Raw genomic sequence first — 21,325 nt, forward strand, 5'->3', positions numbered from 1 at the left:
TCCCCTCGTCGGAGGTGGAGTAAAGAAACCGGTTTAAAGGGCCCTTTAAGTCGAAAGAAAGGGCTTCGTCGTGTGAACGTGTCCAGGCTTAATTCGATTTAACGCTGTTAAAGTCGACCTAAACTCGTAGTATAGACCAGGCCTAAGAGGCAGGTGAACCGGAACAGACATTTTGTCCCCTGGTTTCATCACCTGCTACAGACAAGCACAGGTAAAATCACAGTAACAGTAGCAGGTGACTGGGATGAAAAGGCCACGTGATAGCAACAGAGGCTGTGAAGTGGCTGACCGCTGCCTGGCTTGACACTGACCTGCCCCTGGCTCTGCTCACTCAGGTGGTGTCCACACTGCAATGAAGGTGTGACAGCACCGTGTGTAGACACACCCAGACTAGCTTTGATCTGGCTAGCTCGGGTACTGGTAGGTATGAAGCCGCAGCAGCACGGGCTGTACAAGCCCACCCAGACCCCTGGGTGTTACTCAGTGACTAGCCTGCAGCTGGCTGTTGGGGCCATGTAGATGCAGCCTAGGGGCAGATTTTCCACAGAGCTCCACACACACAACTGGGTTCAATGCTCAGAAGAGCTCAGCTCCCAGCACGGCCCCAGCCCAGCCAGCTGAGTGACTCTGAACCTCTTCCACGGGGGAAAATCGTCCTCCCAGCTCCAGTGTCTGGCCCAGGCACTGGGCAGATTCATTGCAGGGATTGTGAGTGCAGAGTGAGAAGGAACAATCTGTTTCCTCCAGGTCTGCAGAGAAGCTGCAGAGCTGTGTCATGGAGGCCACTGAAAACCGATGGCTGTAGCAGCCGACACACCATCCCCATCTGCAGGAGGGAAACAGGATCCATGTAACAGTGAAAATACTGCACCCAATATGGAGAATTTGTCCCTATCAGAGATCTCAGGGGTGGGCTCAGGGAGGAATAAACCCGGACACCCACCTGCCATGCTGTGGTTTTCTCCTCCTCTTTAGACATCAGAGCCAGGGCCTCTTCCAGCTCCTTCCTCAGAGGGCCCAGGGCTCCCTGGAGTTTCACCTGCAGGGGCATCGTGTGCGATAAACAGCCATTAGTCTGCCTGTCCGATGGGTGGACAGTACTGTCCATATTGGCATTTCATACACCAGCAGTAAATACCCTGGAAGCGAGCAGCAGACTCGGCTCTGCCGGCCCCAAAGGCCTCATGGGAGCAGAGACGCCAGTCTCAGAGCAGGGGCTCTGCTTCCTGCAGACACTCAGGGCTTCTCAGGGCCTGTGTTTGAGCTAAAGCTTCAAATCACTGAGCACAGGCCAGAGGGGAAACAGCTGGGAAGGTTCTGAATGATCCCTCTTGCCAGTGGGAGTGAAGAGGTTGGGACAGCACCTCGCTGCCCTGTGCCCAGACCCAGGCCAGGAACAAGACCCCACTGTGCTCTCATCTGTCCAGGCTCCCATGTGGCCTCCCTCAGGCAGCAGTGAGCACCTGAGCCAGCGCAGTCCCATTGACTGTACACATGAGCATAGCTAGGAGGGGAGCAGGGGGCGCAGCCGCTCCCCCCTGAGCACATTTTCTAAAAGCGGCCGGAGCCGGGTTTTGCATGGCCCTCCCCCATCCCCAGCCCCGCTTGCTCGCGGCTGGTTTCCTGGCTCCCCCCTGCCCGCAGCTGCCCAGCTCGCTAAGCCGAGCCTCACTTGGTGCACGCTGCCCAGGCAGGGGTGGGCTCTGCCGGGAGGGGAAGGAACAGCAGCACAGCCCCCCAGCGTGGCGGGGGAAGGGGGGGCTGAGGAGCAGCAGCCCTGAGCCCTTTAAATCCCACCCCTTCGCAGCTCTGGCAGCTGGGCTGGGGCCGGGATTTAAAGAGCCCTGAGCTCCCGCTGCTGCGGGGAGCCCTGAGCCCTTTACATCCCGGCCGGCCGGCCCCAGTCCTGTTTAAATAATTTTTTTAATAGTGTTTTAAATAATTTTTTTCAGTCCAGAGGAAATTCGTCACTTATCTTTTTTAACTTTACAAAGTGCTGTGCACAGCTATTGCAGTATAAAAACATAAAACAAAGAAAACAATTATTTTCAGGTGTGATTAATAATTCAAAGGCTTAGAGTCAATGCAGGTCACCAGATATATACAGGCGAATGTATTTGATTGCTCACAAACCAACTATGGGTACTTTTGTGATCTAGCGGAGACCCCAACAGGTATCAAATACTTAGTTACATTTGTAGCTTGGTATATATTTTCCCTTTTTCTCTCTGTCTCTCTCTCTCAGGGATGCTATTTTAATTTTGTTGTCTTCCTTTTCTATTGCCAGCTATAGTTACCACACAAGAGACCAGTACAACTAGTAAGTCTTTTCTCACTCTTGCCTTACTCTTGGACAAGGGGGATCCAGTGGACATGGTGTACTTAGATTTCCAGAAAGCCTTTGACAAGGTCCCTCACCAAAGGCTCTTACGTAAATTAAGTTGTCATGGGATAAAAGGGAAGGTCCTTTCATGGACTGAACTGGTTAAAAGACAGGGAACAAAGGGTAGGAATTAATGGTAAATTCTCAGAATGGAGAGGGGTAACTAGTGGTGTTTCCCAAGGGTCAGTCCTAGGACCGATCCTATTCAATTTATTCATAAATGATCTGGAGAAAGGGGTAAAAAGTAAGGTGGCAAAGTTTGCAGATGATACTAAACTGCTCAAGATAGTTAAGACCAAAGCAGACTGTGAAGAACTTCAAAAAGATCTCACAAAATTAAGTGATTGGGCAACAAAATGGCAAATGAAATGTAATGTGGATAAATGTAAAGTAATGCACATTGGAAAAAATAACCCCAACTATACATACAATATGATGGGGACTAATTTAGTTACAACAAATCAGGAAAAAGATCTTGGAGTCATCGTGGATAGTTCTCTGAAGATGTCCACGCCGTGTGCAGAGGTGGTCAAAAAAGCAAACAGGATGTTAGGAATCATTAAAAAGGGGATAGAGAATAAAGACGGAGAATATATTATTGCCCTTACATAAATATATGGCACTCCCACATCTTGAATACGGAGTACAGATGTGGTCTCCTCATCTCAAAAAAGATATACTGGCACTAGAAAAGGTTCAGAGAGGGGCAACTAAAATGATTAGGGGTTTGGAGAGGGTCCCATATGAGGAGAGATTAAAGAGGCTAGGACTTTTCAGCTTGGAAAAGAGGAGACTAAGGGGGGATATGATAGAGGTATATAAAATTATGAGTGATGTAGAGAAAGTAGATAAGGAAAAGTTATTTACTTATTCCCATAATACAAGAACTAGGGGCCACGAAATGAAATTAATAGGCAGCAGGTTTAAAACAAATAAAAGGAAGTTCTTCTTCACACAGCGCACAGTCAACTTGTGGAACTCCTTACCTGAGGAGGTTGTGAAGGCTAGGACTATAACACCGTTTAAAAGAGAACTGGATAAATTCATGGAGGTTAAGTCCATTAATGGCTATTACCCACAATGGATAAGGAATGGTGTTCCTAGACTCTGTTTGTCAGAGGGTGGAGATGGATGACAGGACAGAGATCACTTGATCATTACCTGTTAGGTTCACTCCCTCTGGGGCACCTGGCATTGGCCACTGTCGGTAGACAGGATACTGGGCTAGATGGACCTAAGCCCTGACTCAGTACGGCCGTTCTTGTATTCTTATGTTACGGAATATTCTTTTCAATATGTGATCCATGTTTACATGCCCATTGAAGGGTAGCCCTTAAATTCACAGTGGATTTCTTGAATTCTCACTTCCATTTGTATACATACACACCTGTATTCTCATGGACATAGCAGATATCTGCAGAAGCAAATGCAATATTTCTTCATCTGGCTTTCTTTTCTCTTAAATAGAAAATTATTCTTGGAGCAACTCCATTTCAGATTTTTTTAACTCTTTTTCTTGTCCCCCAACAAATAATGGTGTGAACACAGCTGTGTATGGCCCTGCATATAGTATCCATGGTACCTTCCCTACCAGATTTAATAATTGTATCTTAAGCTGAATTGATGTGTCCGTAAAATCCTATTTGCTCTGCAGGGTTTGGAGTTGACCTCTGGTTCTTTTGCAAGGGGGAATTAAACGGCAAGAAATGAAGAGGAAACTTGTGGTACTTTTGCCCTTCCAGACTCCTTCACAATGTTTTCCCCACAGCAGCAAGTGATCTAGCTTATTACAATAGCACATGTCAGATGTAATTCTACTTTATTTTTGCCAGTAACTCAAAGTTTATTGAAATGTTTTTTTTGTAAAGTATTTAATTTTGGCTTTTTATTTATTTATTTACCAGTTCCTCCATCTACTACACAGGAGCCCATTACTACATGTAAGTTTGTATTCCAGTTTAAAGAGTGGCCTGTGATTTCACAGGGCATGTACTAGATTCCTGTCTCCACTGCTTTACAGAAATATACCTGCATTCCAATGGAAAGAGCAGATATTTGCAGACGTAAAGCCATTTTCTTCTTCTGTGGCTTGCTTACTATTTTGACAGTAGGAAATTATTCCATAGGTGGCTCCTTTTTCCATCCTCCTAAGCCCTTGTCTACACTGGAGGGGGGTTTGCACTGATGTGCCACGATGTAAGCAACTACAGGTGAACGTTACTAGTTTAGATGAGCTGCACCAATGCAACACCAAGAAATAAGGGAACCATCGGCTGGAAACCAAGCGTGCAGCACTACAATAGGCACCTGTCACTTGGAAGTTAACACGGCTTCCAAGCTTTCAGTTTTCTCACATCAGGACATCCAAGGAGACCTCGACAGAACAGCACAAAAGCCACAATCTGGTGGGCAGAGCTCCTGGTGGCTCTAAAGCCCAGCTGGTGCCAATGGAAGAGGTGGAGAAGGAAGAAAAAGGGGGGGAGGAGGGGATTTTTTTTTTCCTCGTGTTCTCTCTTTACCGGCATTTTTTCTCTGCGAGCCATGGCAGCCCGGGGAATGACTCTGCCGCAGCCGAGCTGCCGCTCTGCTCCGGGGGTGAGGAGTGACAATTACAAACGACTGTATTCTGTGATTTACTTTCTGGAATCTAAAGTATATCTAAGAATAATCTGAAGTTCTCCTGTGAAATACCGGCTGTGCAAACCCTTCTGTGGCTGGATCATTCTTGTGTTTTTATTTTAAGTACAAATAAATATACATAACGAATTTAAAAGTATGTAATTAGTAATTTGATATGTCGGGTGGCGCCTTTTTTATGTGTTCGTTCCCCCTGATGTTAGAACCTGGCTACGCCACTACAGAGTGAAGCTGTGATGTGGCTGGAGGTCAGTGAGGAACAGGGAACACACTCGGTCTGGGGGAATGTGCCACCCATAATTATAACTGCTCCAGAGCTGTAATAACCCAGGGCTCTCTTCCCCTTTGACAGCGTGTGATTCCTTCACACAGCACAGCAACGTGCTCCTGCCCCATCAGCCCCGCTCTGTGCAACACCCCTGGCAGCCCCCGAGAGCCCCTCCTGAGATCTCCCCATTTCACTCTCTCTTTTCTCTGAGCCCTCGAGTTCTGTCCTCCTCTCTGCCCAAGGGCCCAGGCTGCTGCTGAGAGCTCCTGGGGAGCTGTTCGGTGACACCCCTGCGGTGCTGCAGGGAAGCAGTGAGGGAGGGAGGGAGGGAGGAGCCAGCAGGGGCTAGTGTGAGACAGAAGCGGAAAAGCAGCCTTTGCATCCAGCGAAACAGCTTCGTAAATGAGCAGGGATCAGAAGGGGGCGGTGGGAACAAATATTGCTGGATTCTTTGAAGCGCCACCCACAAAATAAGCCCCACCCATGTGAGTCACGAAAAGGAGACACCAGGATCTGTTCAAATTGAGCATTGTTCAAAACAGGATGGAGTTGCTAATTGGCTCCAAGGGGCTCCTGGGGCCAGACTTCCCTCATGGGGCTAGAATATACCCCGGGGCTCTGCTGAGCTCTCTGGGCCTGGTCCTTCTTTACTGGGGGGAAAATAACAGGGGAAAACATCACCCGCATGTAGCACTGGAAGGAGGCGTCCCTGGCAATAAATGGTGCCGAGCTGTAATTCTCCCTCTCCACTCTCACAGGGGAACAAGATAATTAACGGTGTTGATATTTAGATGATCAGTTCTCCAGTCTGAAGGTAACCCACTCCCATAGACTGGCCTGCTGCTCTTGTGATTTAAACCTCACTGATTGTTAACACCGGTGATTGTGTAAAAAGTCCCCTTATTTCAGCAGGGGAAGCTGGGTTTGAAAAACATTCAGAATCTCAGAGAAAAGTTTCCCACAGCAGATATCTTTTAAGACTTGATATCCTGATTCTGTCGCCACACTGCCAGATCATTAATTTTGTTATAGCATCTCCCGTACAATGAAGGCTTTACAGAGCTGAATGATGCATCACACCTGTGACAGGCAAATTTCAGTGAAATCAGCCTGTAATTAAAATCCAAAGTTATTACCCATTAAACTTGACAGCAATTCCCTACCTTGTACTCCTGGGCAGCCTCCTTTATGGGAACCACCCTGTGATCTCTGTGATCCCGGGACAGATGGCAAACCAAACAGACAGAAGTTTGATCCTCTTCACAGAACAGTTTCAGAGTCTCCTGGTGTTCCCCACACACCCTCTCCTCTCCTGCTCCCTTTGCTGCCTGTAAACTCAGCCGTTTGGCTATTTCTACAACATTTGCCAGCTGCCTGTTCGGCCTCAGGTTTCTCTGTTGCACAGTTTCTCTGCACTGAGGGCAGGAGGCGGCTGTATTTGATCCCTCCCAGCACTGGGCGATGCAGGCTCGGCAGAAATTGTGCCCACAGTCTATAATCACCAGGTCCTTAAAATACTCCAGACAGATGGGGCATGTAGCTTCCTTCCGGAGACTTTCCACGGGGTTGTCTGTGGCCATGGCTCCCTCTGGACAGTGTAACAGGGTTAGTTTCACTTTTCTGAACTCAGAAATAAGTCCCGCCTGCAGCAGCAGCAGCAGCAATTGGGTGTTTCCCTTCCTGGAACTGATCCAGGCTGTTTGCTGAGCTGGAGACAGATCACCCCTAATGTTCCAGCCCTGGAGGCTTTGGTGAGAAATGTCCCAATAAGGCTCTGATCCTGCAATCAGCCCCCTCTGCTGGTGTGGGGGGTCACTGAGGCTTCACATGGACATCAGTTTCCCCTTGTCCTGATGAGCTGACAGAACTGCGTGTCTAAAGAGTGATATTTAGGATTGGCAGAATTCATTTGATTTAATATGTAATTTTGACAGATAAGATTAATATTTATTTGTAAGATTTTTTTGTATTTATCTACTTAAACTTTCAAAGTTTCAGTTTTTATCAATATTATTGTTCACAGTTGGGGGAAATTGGGGGGGACATTCAGACAATATTTTAGTCAGACAATAATTAGTTTATGACAGTAGACACGGAGATTCAAAAAGTTAAAAAGTGTAACTGTTAAAACACAAATTGTCAGCATCACATGTCCAAATATACTAAGTAAATCTCCTTAAATCAAACTCTAGTAAGTTCTCACGCAGCATTTTTCTTACTGTGCCTATTTGAAATTTTCACTTATCAATGGAAATATTGTCCCATGGTTTGTGTGTGTACAGTGAAATCAACAGTTACTGACATCTACCAATAAAATCTAATCCTTCCGAGTCTAGGGATATTCAATTCACAGGCCAAAAACTTGGCTAAGCTGGAATCAATGTTTCAAAGGCCTGATTCTGACATACGCTAAGGCAGCTCTGCCTCAGTGTAAAGGAGACGCAGTGTCAAAAGTGTTGCCAACATTCATGATTTTATAATGAGTCTCATGAACATAAGAATGGCCAGACTGGGTCAGACCGATAGTCCATCTAGCCCAGTATCCTGTCTTCTGACAGTGGCCAATGCCAGGTGTTTCAGAGGGAATGAACAGAACAGGCAAACATCAAGTGATCCATCCCCTGTCACCCATTTCCAGCTTCTGGCAAACAGAGGCTAGGGACACTTCAGAGCATGGTTTTGCCTGATATTTGGTGTGTTTGTTAAACCCCCAGCTCCTGGAAGCATGTGACGAGGTGAGACTCTTGGCTTTTGTTTCCTAAACAAAGGATTTCTTGGTTACAGAGAAAAACTATACAAAGGTGATCTAAGTGCAGCCTAAAGGGCTGAGAAGCCAGAAGACAAATCGAAAGAACTCAACATTTATTATCATTTTTATTTTTATGTCTCATAAAAGGCAGTTGCATCATTTTGGGGGTCCTGACTCATGATTTTCAAAAGTTTGGGCTTGACAATACTGTGCCACTGAGAACTCAGGCCTTAAAGCTCTATCTGCTACCCCTGGAGAGCCCCCTAATGTAATGCCATCATTTATCTACAACAGCAGAGTTAATAGAAAGGGAAATAGACAGAGAGGGCAAGGTGTGGGAATGCGCATGGAGCCGGGCTGTGGGGCCAAGCGGCAAATGAGCACAGCTCCCCTGGATTAGGGGTGAAGTAAAGAGATAAATTAGAATGTTCATTTTTATATTTAGCTCCTTAGAGTCTGTGCTGGAGACAAGAGGCCTGAAAACAAACTGATCACTGCAAAGGCAGCACAGCCAGCACCACGTAATCCAAAATCTTGAGGTTGGCTGACGGAAACATGAGGGTTTTCTTCTAAAAAATTACATTCTGGATTTTTTGTTTGTTTCGGAGCAGTCATGATTCACTGTGGCCCTGTTCTCAACTTTTTCTTCTCAGCCATGAGAGCAAGAAACTGACCTTTGTTAAAGTGAGAGCTGAGATTGTCATTTAATCACAGGATTCCAGGAGCTGGGGTGTTAAGAGAAACACCAGCTAGTGAAAGAGTCAGTGTGAAATCAGGAAAGTTTGTGACAACCCCAATGTGATGTTTTTGTGATTAGATGTGACAGGAAACAGCTGCACTTCTAGCGATTGCAGGTCCTTATCTGACACCCATCACTGCACTGTCTGAGCACCTGGCAAACGCCAATGTGCTTAGACTCACCCTACTGCTGTGCAGAGATGACCCATACCTACCGATGGTGGGGGCACGGGGGAAGAGTGAGGGCAGTGCCTTCAGTTGATGTTACTGAGCATGCTCAGTCTGTGTGAACATGGTCACTACAAGCCAAGCATTAAATCTGAGGGACACATGACCCCATGGGCCTCCCCGCCACACACACAGTGCTTCTTCTGCTGTGTGATGCGGAAGGGCTGTTTCTCCCATTTTAGAAGAGGGGAAATTCAGGCCCAGACAGAATAAGTGACTTTCCTGACTTCACACAGAGCAGGAAACGGAACCTGGGTCTGCTCAGGGTAACAGCACCTTTGCTACTGGGAAACCTTTCCCTCTGCAGCTGGAACCTGGGAGAAGAGGATAAGGAGACGGATGGACGAGCCCAGACACAGAGTTTGTCTGATAATCATCTCACTGACCCTCCCCACAGTCCCTAGGCCAGTCTCTGCAGTGTCGGGTGATAATGGTGATGTCATCAGTACTTGATGTGGTCTTTTGCCTTGGCCCAATATTGACCCCATAATCACTGGACCAGTTCTGCTGGGGGGAAATACGAGCCAGTTTGGGCTTTGTCTGACTCTAGGTAGAGGAGTGTCAGGCCGGAGAGAAGGGACAATGGGGACTGCTCGGCCCACAAAGCTGGACATGCTCAAGTCCACAATTAGCAGCAATCTGCTCCTCTGCACAGGCTCTTTGCTGCTGGAGGTCCCGCAAATGTTTCCCACCAACACATTTGCCTCCACAGGTCTAGATTCTGACTCGGGTTGTACCATTGCTCCTTTGACCTCAGCAGTTAGCCAGTGTTTGGGGCCTTGCTAGGTTCTTCCATTGGCAGGAGAAATTGATTATAGGAGTCAGGTATTTCTTTGGTGCAATCTTTATTGGTTACAAACCATGTCCGCACATTCCTGTGCCCTGAACACGGTACAAACAGCAGACGGCAGTTTCCTTACTCAGAACTCCATGTCTGCCTTTCCAGGGAACCCTGTGCCTGAATCCAGCTCTGTCTCTCCGTTTCCTCCTGGGATCACACTCACGACTGCTTCTCTTGGCTTTCTGCCTCACACACCAAGCTGCCAGCCAGTCCCTCAGCCCGTGTTTTCAGCCAGCTCCAGGGAAACCTCTCTTAGGCCTGCTCTACACTTAGGTCAACCTAGTGCTGTCACTCAGGGCTGTGAAACATTGTGTTCCTTGAGTGCCACAGCTAGATCGACCTAACCCCCAGTGCAGACAATGGAATTCCGCTGATGACCTGGCAACGGCCTCTCAGAAAGCGGGATTAACTAGAGCGATGGAAAAACCACTTCTGTCAATGTAGGAAGCATCTACACTAGGGCACTTCAGGGACACAGCTGGAGCATTGTAGCTGTGTCACTCTAGCCACTGTAGTGTAGACATACCCTTGTTCATCCTGAGGCCTAGTCCACACCTAAACCTTAGGTCAGCCTAGCTACATTGCTCAGAGCTGTGAAAAATGTCACACCCTGTGTGATGTAGTTGGGTTGATCTAACCCCGATGTAGACGCAGATAGGTCAAGGGAAGAATTCTTTGTTGCCCTAACTACTGCCTCTCCCAGAGGTGGATTAACTGCATTGAAGGAAAAACCCCTTCTATCAATGTAGGACGTGACTATGCTAGCCATTCATTTCTACTGGATATTGGGATGAATCACATTCCCCAGTCCCTGGCTCTCCCTCTGCTAGTATCCCTGCTGGTGTGGAGTCTCTAGTTTCTCCCCCAAACTTCAATTAATTCTGTGTCCCTGCCACCCGCACATCTGCCTGTCCCCAGCCTGGCTGTTAATTCTACCCAACAACCCCACATCACTTCTGCCCCCCAGCCCCTCCTTTAGTTCTGACCCTTCAGGCCCCACATCTGCCCCTCAGGGCCCCTCTGCTCCTTCTGCAGCTCCAGGGGTTCTTCACCCCCCTTCCTCCTCCAACCCCTGGTGTTGCAGGGAGGGAGTGGGAAGGAGCTTCCAGGGGTCATAGAGCTAAGAGGCCAGGAAGCCAAGCTAAGAGATTGGGAAGGCAGGAGTCCTCCAGGCCATAGGGGCTAGGATAATTGTGGCTAGAGAAGCCCATTCTTTCATTCCCAGTGGGCTGTTCCCCCCCCACCCATGTCTCAGTGGCACTGTCTGACCCAGGATCCCCAGAGTCCTCCTGGACCATAGAGGACAGTGGCAAATAGGCTGCACAATCCCTGGAGCAGTGATGAGATTGGCTTCTCTACCTCACTCACTCAATGCTCTCTATGGTTTGACCAGAGCCGTAACTAGCTATTTTTGAGCCCGAGACAAGAATATAAAATTGCGCCCCCCCCCCCAGCGCCGGACCCCCCAAAACACACACACAGCGCTGCCAGGCACTGCAGAAACAGTCTCCCCCCTCCCCCCCCCAGCGCCACCTGCCCTGTGGAAACAAACCCATCTTCCACTCTCCTGGCCTTCCCAAACTGCTGACTAGATAAAGCCATCAGCTCACAAGGCTGCTAGGATCATCCAGACTTTCCTTACCAGGCACATTGCCACTCCCAACAGATACACTGCTGCTCTTCTCATTACACTAAGCTACTGCCAGCAAATCCCAGTTACCCTTTTCAGGTTCCCTTTTACAAGCTGTACTAGCCACCAATCCATCACCCATCCAAAATCTGCCCTTTCCTCCCTCCGTCAGGGCTTTCACCTGACCAGCCACTTTAATCTGCTCCTGAGACACATTGTCCTGACCAATGAGATCTTTCTGCTCTTGATATAACTTCAGATTTACTTCTGAGACATTAGACAGACATTCAGAAACTTCATTTACAGACAAACAGCTCTTCTCCTCAGACAAACCTTTGGAGAAACCCTCCAAAGGCAAATCATTGCCCACAATAGACACAGGTTTAAGATCATTCCTGTCCTGTGACTGTCTACCTGGGGGGGGAGGGGACTGCAATCACATGTGGCTTCCTTCCTCCTCTGCTGCCCCTCGCCATAGCTTCACTGGGGGTGCTGGATGGGGCCGCCCCTTGTCCAGTTTGCAGGAGTGGTGGCTGCGGGGTGTGTGTGTGGCTCACAGGGTCAAACACTCACCGAAGCCCCAGCAGCTGCTCAGGTGATGAGCGAGGTCCACTGCCGATGATCCTGTCTCCCACCGGAAGCCCCCTCAGCGTCTCCTCCAGGTGAGTGCTGGGGGAGGGGAGGGCTCTATGTCTCAGAAGCATGTTTGTGCCTCTGTCCTCCCCCCAAGGACACTGTGATGATGCGGTTCTGGCAGGACCCAACTGAGAGTGCCAATTCAGGACAAATTGCTTAAAACAGGGCAGTTACAGCCCACAGCTGGGGTTTTTCCACCCCTAAGGCAAACCAAACCAGCCAGACTAAGAGGACTTTGGTCTCACCCCACTGGCTAACCACAAGTCACACAAGCAATTCCCTTAGACACTCCAGTTTCCCAGTATCACCACCACTGCCACTCGTTATGGGGATGAATGGTTATGAAAACCAATGCCCCAGTAAAAGAAAAAGGTTCTCCTGATCCCAAAGGACCAAGCCCCAGACCCAGGTCAATATACAAATCAGATCTTACCCACAAATCACAGTCTCTGGTTGCCATAGAGGCAGCAGTAGCTGAGAGAGCAGCTGACACTTGCGCCCCTAGGCTCTGCATACCTGAGGCAAGTGCCTCGCTTGCCTCGCCCTCGTTACGGCACTGGGTTTGACAGTCCAGAGGCTGCACAGAGTTGGGACTGGAAGCAACCTCCAGGGTCATAGAAACGGCATGATAGAAAGTCCACAGGGAGAGGTGATAGAGACAAGGGTGTGTGAGCCTAGAGAGGCTGATTTCAGGGCCCCAGTGGGATATTCCTCTCCCCCCCACCCCATGTCTCAGGGACACAGGCTGAGCCAGGATCCCCCCACCCAGAGCCAGGGTCGGATTCTCTCCCCAGGGACGGAACCCGGCGGGAAAGTGAAGATCGGGGCCTCGTCACCAGCATCGATAAATGTCACCTGCCCCTGGTCACAGTCCAGACAAACCCGGATCCTGCTGGGGAACTGGCTCAGGGAGAGGGAGGTCACAGGGGAGGTGAGAGCCTGGAAGTGACTCCCCCACTGCCCCACAGCCCAGATCCCCCCCTTAGGGTTAAGACTGATCTTTTCCTTCCTCCTCACAGACTCTCTGGCCACCCCCACAGCCCAGCCTCCCCCACCCCCCACCTCCACCTCCCAGCAGTGTCTCCCCGAGGTGAATCCCTCACAGCCCAGCACACAGGGTTCAGTGCCAAATCTCTTAGGGTTGTTGGGCAGTCGCTGCCATGTGTCTCCCCATTTCACGCTTTTTCGATCTTCAGTCAGGATGAGTTTGGGATGAGCCGTGTCTGGATCCAGAGTCACATTCTCTGGGGAAAGAAAGAATCAAAGTGTTAGGGGCAGAGCTCGGCCCTGGGGGAGGCTGGGACGATTTCTCACACTCCCCAGCAGCCCTATCCTGGCTGTGCCAGTCCTGGATCCCAGGGAGCTGCCTCTGTCTTGGGCGCCTGAGACTGAGCAGAGATGTCACTGCAGTTCCTCTGTCTTTGCAATGGGACCCACTTCACTAGTTTCTCATTTATTGCAGAGGCTTCCGCTCCCCCTTCTGGGACTTCTCCATTCCCAGCAGCACAGACAGGAAAGTGTCAGAAGCTTTTAATGAAAAAGGGAGCAGAAGAAGCACGTACCAGCTTTAAGCCCCAGAGGGAAGCTCTCTCCCATAACAAAGCTGCCACTCCCAGATCAGGGAACAGAGAGGAAGGTGCAGCATTGGGGAAGAGCTGCTTAATACCAGAGAGTAGGAAGTGGCATTAGGTGGGCTAGCCCCATCCCCAGCCCAGAGAGAAGGGAGGAGCTGCCAGAATCAAAGGGAGACCACCTCCCCAATCCAGCGACCATTGAGCAGCTGCAATGGGAGAACCCAGCCCTGCCCAGAGGAAAGGCAGGATGTTGGAGAAGAGCAATGGGGAGCCCCCCTGCACCGGGTAAAGCAGAGGGATGTGTCAGCCCTCATGGCAGAGAGCTCTGTTCGGGTGCTGCTCAGGGAGAGTGTTTCTGTTCATCAGCGTGGGCATGAACTCAGCACTAACCTTGGTGTCAGGATTTTTTGTGGTCAGGTTGGGATCTCCCCAGGAGTGCATGAACATTGGTAGAATTGGGGCTGGAGGGGGAGGGGGCATGAGGTCCTGCAGCCTGTGGCCTCACCCCCTCCATGGCCCTGCCCTACATCTCCTCTTCCCACTAAGGTCCCGCCCCCAACCAGGCTGGGAGCCTTGGCCACTGTGGAGAGCCCCTGACCCTCCACCTGCTCTGGGCCAAGGTCCAGGGGGCCTGAAAGCAGGCCCCAGCCCATGTCCCCACTCCCCGGAGTGCACCACTCAGGGCAGGTGGAGGGTCCAGGGCTCCCAAGTGCAGCCTGGGCTCCCTAGGTGACAGCCTAGTTCTAGCTCCTGGCCTGGCCAGGAGACAGGGCCTTGGGGGAAGAGGAGCAGGGGTGGAGCCACTGAGAGGGGCCAGGACCAGGAAGAGGCTGGCACTGCGGGCAGGGGCTGTGCCACGGGGGGAAGCTGATCAGCTCCCATGCCACGAAGCACAGCCATTGCCTGTGAAGCTCCAGGCCTGGCCAAGGCTTGCTGTTTTGGGGGGGCAACATGGTCCCCTGCCCCCAGGAGCGGATTTACCATTAAACACACTGTGCAGTGGCACAGGACCCCCAACAACAGGGGGGCCACCAAAATGCGGCAGCGCAGCAGGGCTCAGACAGACAGGCAGGCTGCCTGCAGGCTGTGGCCAGTGACCCCGAGCCGCTGCTGGAAGTGGCCGGCTGCTGGCACGTCTCTGCATGCACCTGGCAGGGGGGAGGTGGCTCCACATGCTGCCCGACCCGCTGTCCTCCTCCCCCCAAGGGGCGTGCAGAGACATGCCAGCAGCAGCGTAGCAGAGCTAAGGCGGCTCCCTGCCTGCTCTGCCTCCCTCTACCTTTGCGCTGCTTCCAGAAGCGGCCAGCATGTCCCTGCAGCCCCTGGAGAGTGGGAGGGTGTATCCGTGCATTACCCCTGCCCCAAACGCTGACTCCGCAGCTCCCATTGGCCAGAAACTGCAGCCAATGGGAGCTGCGGGGGCAGCGCCTGCGGACAGGAATGCACTGAGACCCCCTGATCTCTCCCCCCCACAGAGATGCTGCCACAGGGGTGTGCCGGTTGCTTTTGGAGATAAGCGCTGCCCCCCTGACCCGCTCCCGCACTCCAACCCGCAACCCCATCCCGCACCCAAACTTCCTCCCAGAGCCTGCACCCCTCACCCCTCCCCACACCCCAACCCCCTGCCCCAGCCCAGAGCCCACACCCAAACTCCTTCCCAGAGCCCGACCCCCATGCCCCCTCCTGCACCCCAACCCCCTGCCCCAATCAATGGACCTCACTTTATTTTCATTTACTTCCTATTACTTATAATATAGGAGGAGGATGAAGAAAAAAAATGAAAAACGGGGGGGGGGGGGAGATAAGAGAGAATGTTCTTTTTCTTGGCTGGGTCCCGAGGGAGGGGGGCCAAAAATGAAGCTGCGCACAGGGCCCCACTAACTCTAAATCCGCCACTGCCTGCCCCCAAACTATGCCCATGTTAAAAAGCAGGGGGCCAGGGTTAGGGTTTTAAAAGTGGGATGGCCTGGCCCTCTGGTCCCCCTGTTCCAGTGCCCCGGGATCCCCTCACTGTTTAACGTGTTATTTGTAGGGCTGGGTGTGTCATGGTTGCTGTCGGTTGGGTTGGTAACTTTAGCTACAATCTCATGAAGACGTTTTCACTGGAATTTTCTCATCAATCTCCACCTGCAAACTCACCCTGTCTGTGAGCTCCTAGGAGTTCCCCTGTTTTTGTCTCCAGTGCAGACGGCAGAGTGTCTGGAGAGGGAAAGGATAAGAGAGGTGAGATTTAAGGCTCTCATATTTATAGCAGTATTCCCACTGTGAACAACTAGACCTGTGTTTTCATCATGACAGAGAAACAGACTGAGACACACTCAGGTATTTAATATAAAACGGTCTGAAACCTTCCATTTCCTCTCTCTTTCAGGCCTTTCCCAGCAATGGAACCAACATCCATGAAGCCTCACAACCATCCCAGGACACACAATCTGTAAGTGAGATTTACTTTTCCCCTCATCATCCCCTCCCACCCTTCAGACTCCAGTTGGTTTGTCTCATTCACTTGCTGCCTTTTGTCGTAACCTAGACCCAGATCATGCAAAGACTTTGGCATAAAAGTAACTTTACCCACTTGGGTCCCTTTGACACTAATGGAATGTTCAGAGCTTACGAAGTCCTGGCTCTAATTGTGAGCTGTTGGGTCTGTTTACTCAGTGTCTCTACAGAGAGCAGCATGATGGGGCCTCGTCATCCATAGGGAGAAATGGGAATAATAATAAAATCATTTTATCCATGTGGACATTGAGGCAGGGGAAGGTTGGCTGAATGGGCCAGATTCACCCCGGTACTGGCGAAAGGAGAGAGGGGAGGGGCCATTTGTGACTCTGCTGTTCAGTGGCTGCAGGGGCCGGTGCAGACCTTGCGTACCCACGTCCCTCTGTCCCTCGTCCACCCCCTCCCTCTTCCACCCACCCTCACCCCTCCCCCACCCCATTCCCAGCCCTCTCAGGAACACGCCTTGTGCCTGCAGCTGCTGTGGATCAAGCACAAGAGGCTCCTGTGCTGGAGGGATCCCTCGCTGTGGGGGAGGGGCTTTCTCCTTCCCTGCAGCCCATTTTGCCCAGACTAGTTGCTGTACAGGACCAGAGCACAGTGATGGGCTGGGTTCAGCTCTAACAAATGGCTTTTAATTTAGGGACTAGATTTTGGGTGCCGACCTTTAGGCCCTTGGGGCCTGGTTCTCAGAGGGGTTGGGCACCTGCAGCTCCCACTGACTCCACCTGCAGCTGTGGAGGCTGCACAGCTCTGGAGCACCTGCCGTGCTTGGGGCGGCAAAATACACAGAGCCGCCCCTGCCTGCAGCTCTCCAGTTGGGATTGAAACTCAGGTGCCCCAAATTAGGCCATTTTGCTAAATTTGGGCCTGAATGTTGAGACCTTTGGTAAGTCGTGAATTAATGTGAGACATCCTGATGCCTGGGGCTCCGCTACATCTGCTCCGTTTGTCTGCTTCCCACTAGACATTAGGTTCAGTATTGAGAATTGGTATAAGGGTCATTTCTTATGCATAAATTTGGACAGACGGAGATTATGCGTTTATACTGACTGACTTGGCTTTGGTCTGGTCAGTAGTTTGCACGACGTAAGGGAAATGTTGCCTTAAGTGACCTTGTTATTAAGTGATGTGTTCATAAGTTCCTATGTGGGATAAAGAGATGTTCTGACCACACAATGTGCTTAATGACAACAGACACCCAAAACATACTGCCAAGGAGCAGTTAGCAAAGTCCAAAAAATCCCAAGTGGAGAAAAGGGTCAAAGTGACCTGTGCACATCAGTGTGTACTGAGGGAAATGAATGAATCAGAAAAGAGAATAACTTGAAATGGCTTGGACAGCAAAAGCCCTGCCAATTAGAAAGTTCATGCATGTGTAGTGTATGAGTTATACAAGATACTTACTATTCATAACACTCAAAGGTGATTGGAAAAGAATTAATAAATATATAATCTGGATGTTTATAATATGTAAGACATTGTAAAGGGTAGACGGAGCATCATAGGAGAAATGTATCATGACCCGCCTATGCCCCAGGAGAACGTAACTGGGCAGTATTTCTTCCATTATGTCAGTCATTTCTTACTTTAATACTAATTGTAATAGTAAGCCATGCTTTTGGGACAAATAAGGGGTTGAATTAATCAAGTTGAGTGACTTGGACACCAAGTGTGTGGCATTCTCATCCAACAATTAAATAGATGCATAATCTAATTGTGAACCAATTGGCCAGAGCCATTCTCCTCCCACAGTCTCAGACGCTTCTCCCAATTTCCCCTCCTAGATCCCTTCTAGGTACCTTTGAACTTCCTCAGAGCCTCCAATAGCGCAATAGTTTTCTGGGAGAAACCACTGACTCGCTCTTCCAGTTCAGGAGAAATCTCCTCTGGCTGCTGGAACTTCCCCTTCTCCCACCTGGAGAGAAACAATTTCACATGATTATATTTCATTTAGTGACTTATTATACATTCTTGCTGATGAGTCGCTGCTCTAATGGGCCTGGAGTTAGAATTCCTCTACTTCTGCCAGCCTCAGAGAAGGTGCAACATTCCCCTCCAAGGACCCATTAATCTTCTTCAACTCTGGCCTGGAGAGACCAGCTCTGGGGATAAAAGGGGAATTGAGTCTCCATGGCCAATTCACTCCATGACCTCCATGCTCTGATGGACAGCAGGTTCCCAGATGAAGTGCTGTAGAAATCTGCCCAGTAGGAACTAGACTGAGACACCAACTCCCTCCTCCCCTCCTCATTCCACACAGGTCTCCAAACAGTCCTCAGGTGGGAAAGACTCCTGAACACTGCTGCCCTGGGCTGAATGGTAACCAGGGCCCCAACAGCAACAGACCCATATTCCATCCCCACAATCCTGAGGCAGCCAGTCCCCCAGGGAAGTGATATCTGTAGGAAATACTTGAGGTCAGTCTTCCCCACTGTATGGATAATTCCAGAGTCTTCTGAGCAAGGGTGAGAACCTGATGATGAAGCTGATTAGAGAGATTTGTATCCAACATGTGACCTTAACTACACATTTTGTTGTATAGCCATGGGGAGATGTGGTACTAACTGTGACGGGCTCCCCGGGGTGCAGCCTGGGACTGTGGAACCGCTGCACCCCCTTAACTCTCTCCAGCCTGGGCTGTCTCTCACAAGGCCTTGCTAGTGACAAGCAGCCAACCCCTCCAGGCGTTGTTATCACTCAGCACAACAGCATGCAGAGCTCCACACCCAGCTAGATTGCATGAATTCTCCCAGAACCACTCAATCACACAGAGAAAGGCACCAGCCAAATCCGCCCCCAGTACTTTACCTAAGGAATATACCGTCTAATTTACTAATTGGTTCACCACTTCATCAATGGAAAGTGGATATACACCAGCCTTTGCAAAACCTGAGCAGATTTACCACACACTTCATACAAACTCACTGGTAAAGATAACCAGTAAAATAAGTTTATTGACAACAAAAGATAGATTTTAAGTGACTATAAGTGATGGACAAAAAGTCAGAGTTAATTACCAAATGAAACTAAAATATAAGCACGCAGTCTAAATTCTCAACCCTATTAGACTGGGCAACATCTAGATTAAGCAGTTTTTCTCACCCCAGTGGATATTGCAGTTCATAGTACACAGATTTCATCCTTAATCTGGGCCAGTCTCCTCTCTTGGAGTCTTAAGTCTTCTCAGTGTCTTGGTTGCTTGCAGCATAGGTGAGGGCAGGAGAAAGACCAAGCATGGGCCCGTGTTCTGTTTTATACCCTTAGCCCATGTGCTTGGAGAACACAAGTCCAGGCATGTCTCTGGTGGGCATTGCTGAGTCCCCAGGCAAGGTTGAGCAATTCCCCTGGTGTGGCCTTATGCAGGTGAGTCATCGCATTGTAGCTCCCTTGCTGGACAATGGCTGGTGTTGTCTGTTCAGTACACACCTGGGTGTTGGTTACCTCCCTTGTCATTCTTTCTGGAGAGCTAGTACCTGGGCGCCTCCCAAGCCCACAGCATATTTTAGTGACAAGCATACAACACATGATATACACAGTTAGATGGAACAATGGTTTTCAGCAGATCATAACCTTCCCATGATACCTCACATGGCATGCTTTATATGCAATATCACAATTATATGTAAATGAGGACTCTGGGGGTTACAGAGTGCTCCCCCAAGGTATAGAAAGTCACACTAACATCACCACCAAGCTCTTTCCCAGCATTGTGAAGTGTGAGGGGGAGTGAGAGAGAGCCACGTACCTGCTCAAGGTGCTTCTGATGTCCTAGAGAAGAGAGAGAGAGAGAATCTCAGTACCACCTGACACACACACACGCACAGGGAATCCCAGGGAAGGGATTCTGCAAATATGGGGAATAGAGGTCCTGCCCTGGCCTCAGGGCCATGGATTCCCTGAGCTAATGGGGCTTTTCCATCTCTAATATCAATGTGTCTGTAACTCTGCAAAGAACAATTGTAATTCACATGTCTGGAATGCACATGCCAAGTTACACTGAGATCTCTGATTGCTGGACTCTAGTGCTTATGATTCAGGAGCCCTCCCTTCCCCATGTGGGGATCTGGAATGTTTCTAACCACAGGCGCTGGTTTCCAGTTGTCCTTGGTGGTGCTAAACCACAGGCCCTACCCTACCCCACCCCACCCCTTCCCCCAATGCCACACCCCTGCCCCGCCTCTTCCTGCCCCCACTCCGCCCCCACCCTGCCTCTTCCCTGCCTCTTTCTGCCCCATCCCCAGAGCACACCCTGTACCCAATCCTCCTCCTCCCTCCCAGTGCTTCCTGCACACTGTGGAACAGCGGATCGTGGCAGGCAGGAGGCGCTGGCAGGGAGAGGGAGGAGTTGATTGGCAGGGCTGCTGGTGTGCAGGAGGCACTGGGAGAGGGAGAGGGGGGAGCTGGCTGCTGGTGGGTGCTAAGCACCTGCCAACTTTTTCCATGGGTGCTCCAGCCCTGGAGCACCCACAGAATCAGTGCCTATGTTTCTCACTCAATCTCACCTGCAGGAATTCACTCGTTGGCTTCTGCCACTTCCACTCCATCTCACCGATCAGCTCACTGAGATGGGAAATCTCCTTGGAGAGTTTATTGAAATTTTCATTTTGTATCCTCTCAATCTCTTCGTCCAGCTTTTCCAGCTGGGCCAGCAGGAGTCGCTCATGTTCCTCCAGGAACTGCCGCAGTTGCTGAAATTCAGACACAATCTTCTGCCTCTCGGTTTGTGTTTGTTTCTGTATAAAAATAGAAAAAGGGCTGGTCAGGGACATGGATGGAGCTGAGTGTGCAGGAGGGAGAACTTCTTTGAAAATCCCAAGCTTGCTGACATTTGACTCTGCTCTATGGGTACTAGGGAGAGGATTCTCTGAAACCTTCCCCTTTGGCCCCTGTATCTCTGAAAGGGATGTTTCCATGTCTGTCATGTTAGCATATTCTGTTATTCATGGTCTCTGGGAACTCAGACCCAGAGCAGCAGGTGGCAGGACTCAGCACTACACTGACAGAGATGCCAGGTGAGTTAAAAGAAACAAACTTGTTAACAATGCGAGCAATGACCAGACACAGTGGACAGCACTTCACGGGTGACAGTCAGTTCACCTGGGGGGATTTCTATGAAAGCCACAAGGACTAGACATTAACTCA

At 50.1% G+C, this 21,325-nt stretch overlaps 1 protein-coding gene across 1 annotated transcript in view; it reads right to left on the reverse strand.

Moving 5' to 3' along the window:
• Nucleotides 1–21,325, reverse strand: part of LOC101940817 (uncharacterized) — a 38,123-nt gene that overhangs the window by 13,458 nt on the left and 3,340 nt on the right. The window contains 8 exon segments of the mRNA XM_065563893.1: nt 944–1,039; nt 6,452–7,109; nt 12,048–12,143; nt 12,844–13,354; nt 15,824–15,883; nt 17,983–18,098; nt 19,929–19,951; nt 20,686–20,916. Coding sequence (XP_065419965.1) covers nt 944–1,039; nt 6,452–7,109; nt 12,048–12,143; nt 12,844–13,354; nt 15,824–15,883; nt 17,983–18,098; nt 19,929–19,951; nt 20,686–20,916 — 1,791 coding nt within the window.

The sequence above is a fragment of the Chrysemys picta genome, chromosome 12, assembly GCF_011386835.1.
Source record: "Chrysemys picta bellii isolate R12L10 chromosome 12, ASM1138683v2, whole genome shotgun sequence".
Taxonomy (NCBI): Eukaryota; Metazoa; Chordata; order Testudines; family Emydidae; genus Chrysemys; species Chrysemys picta.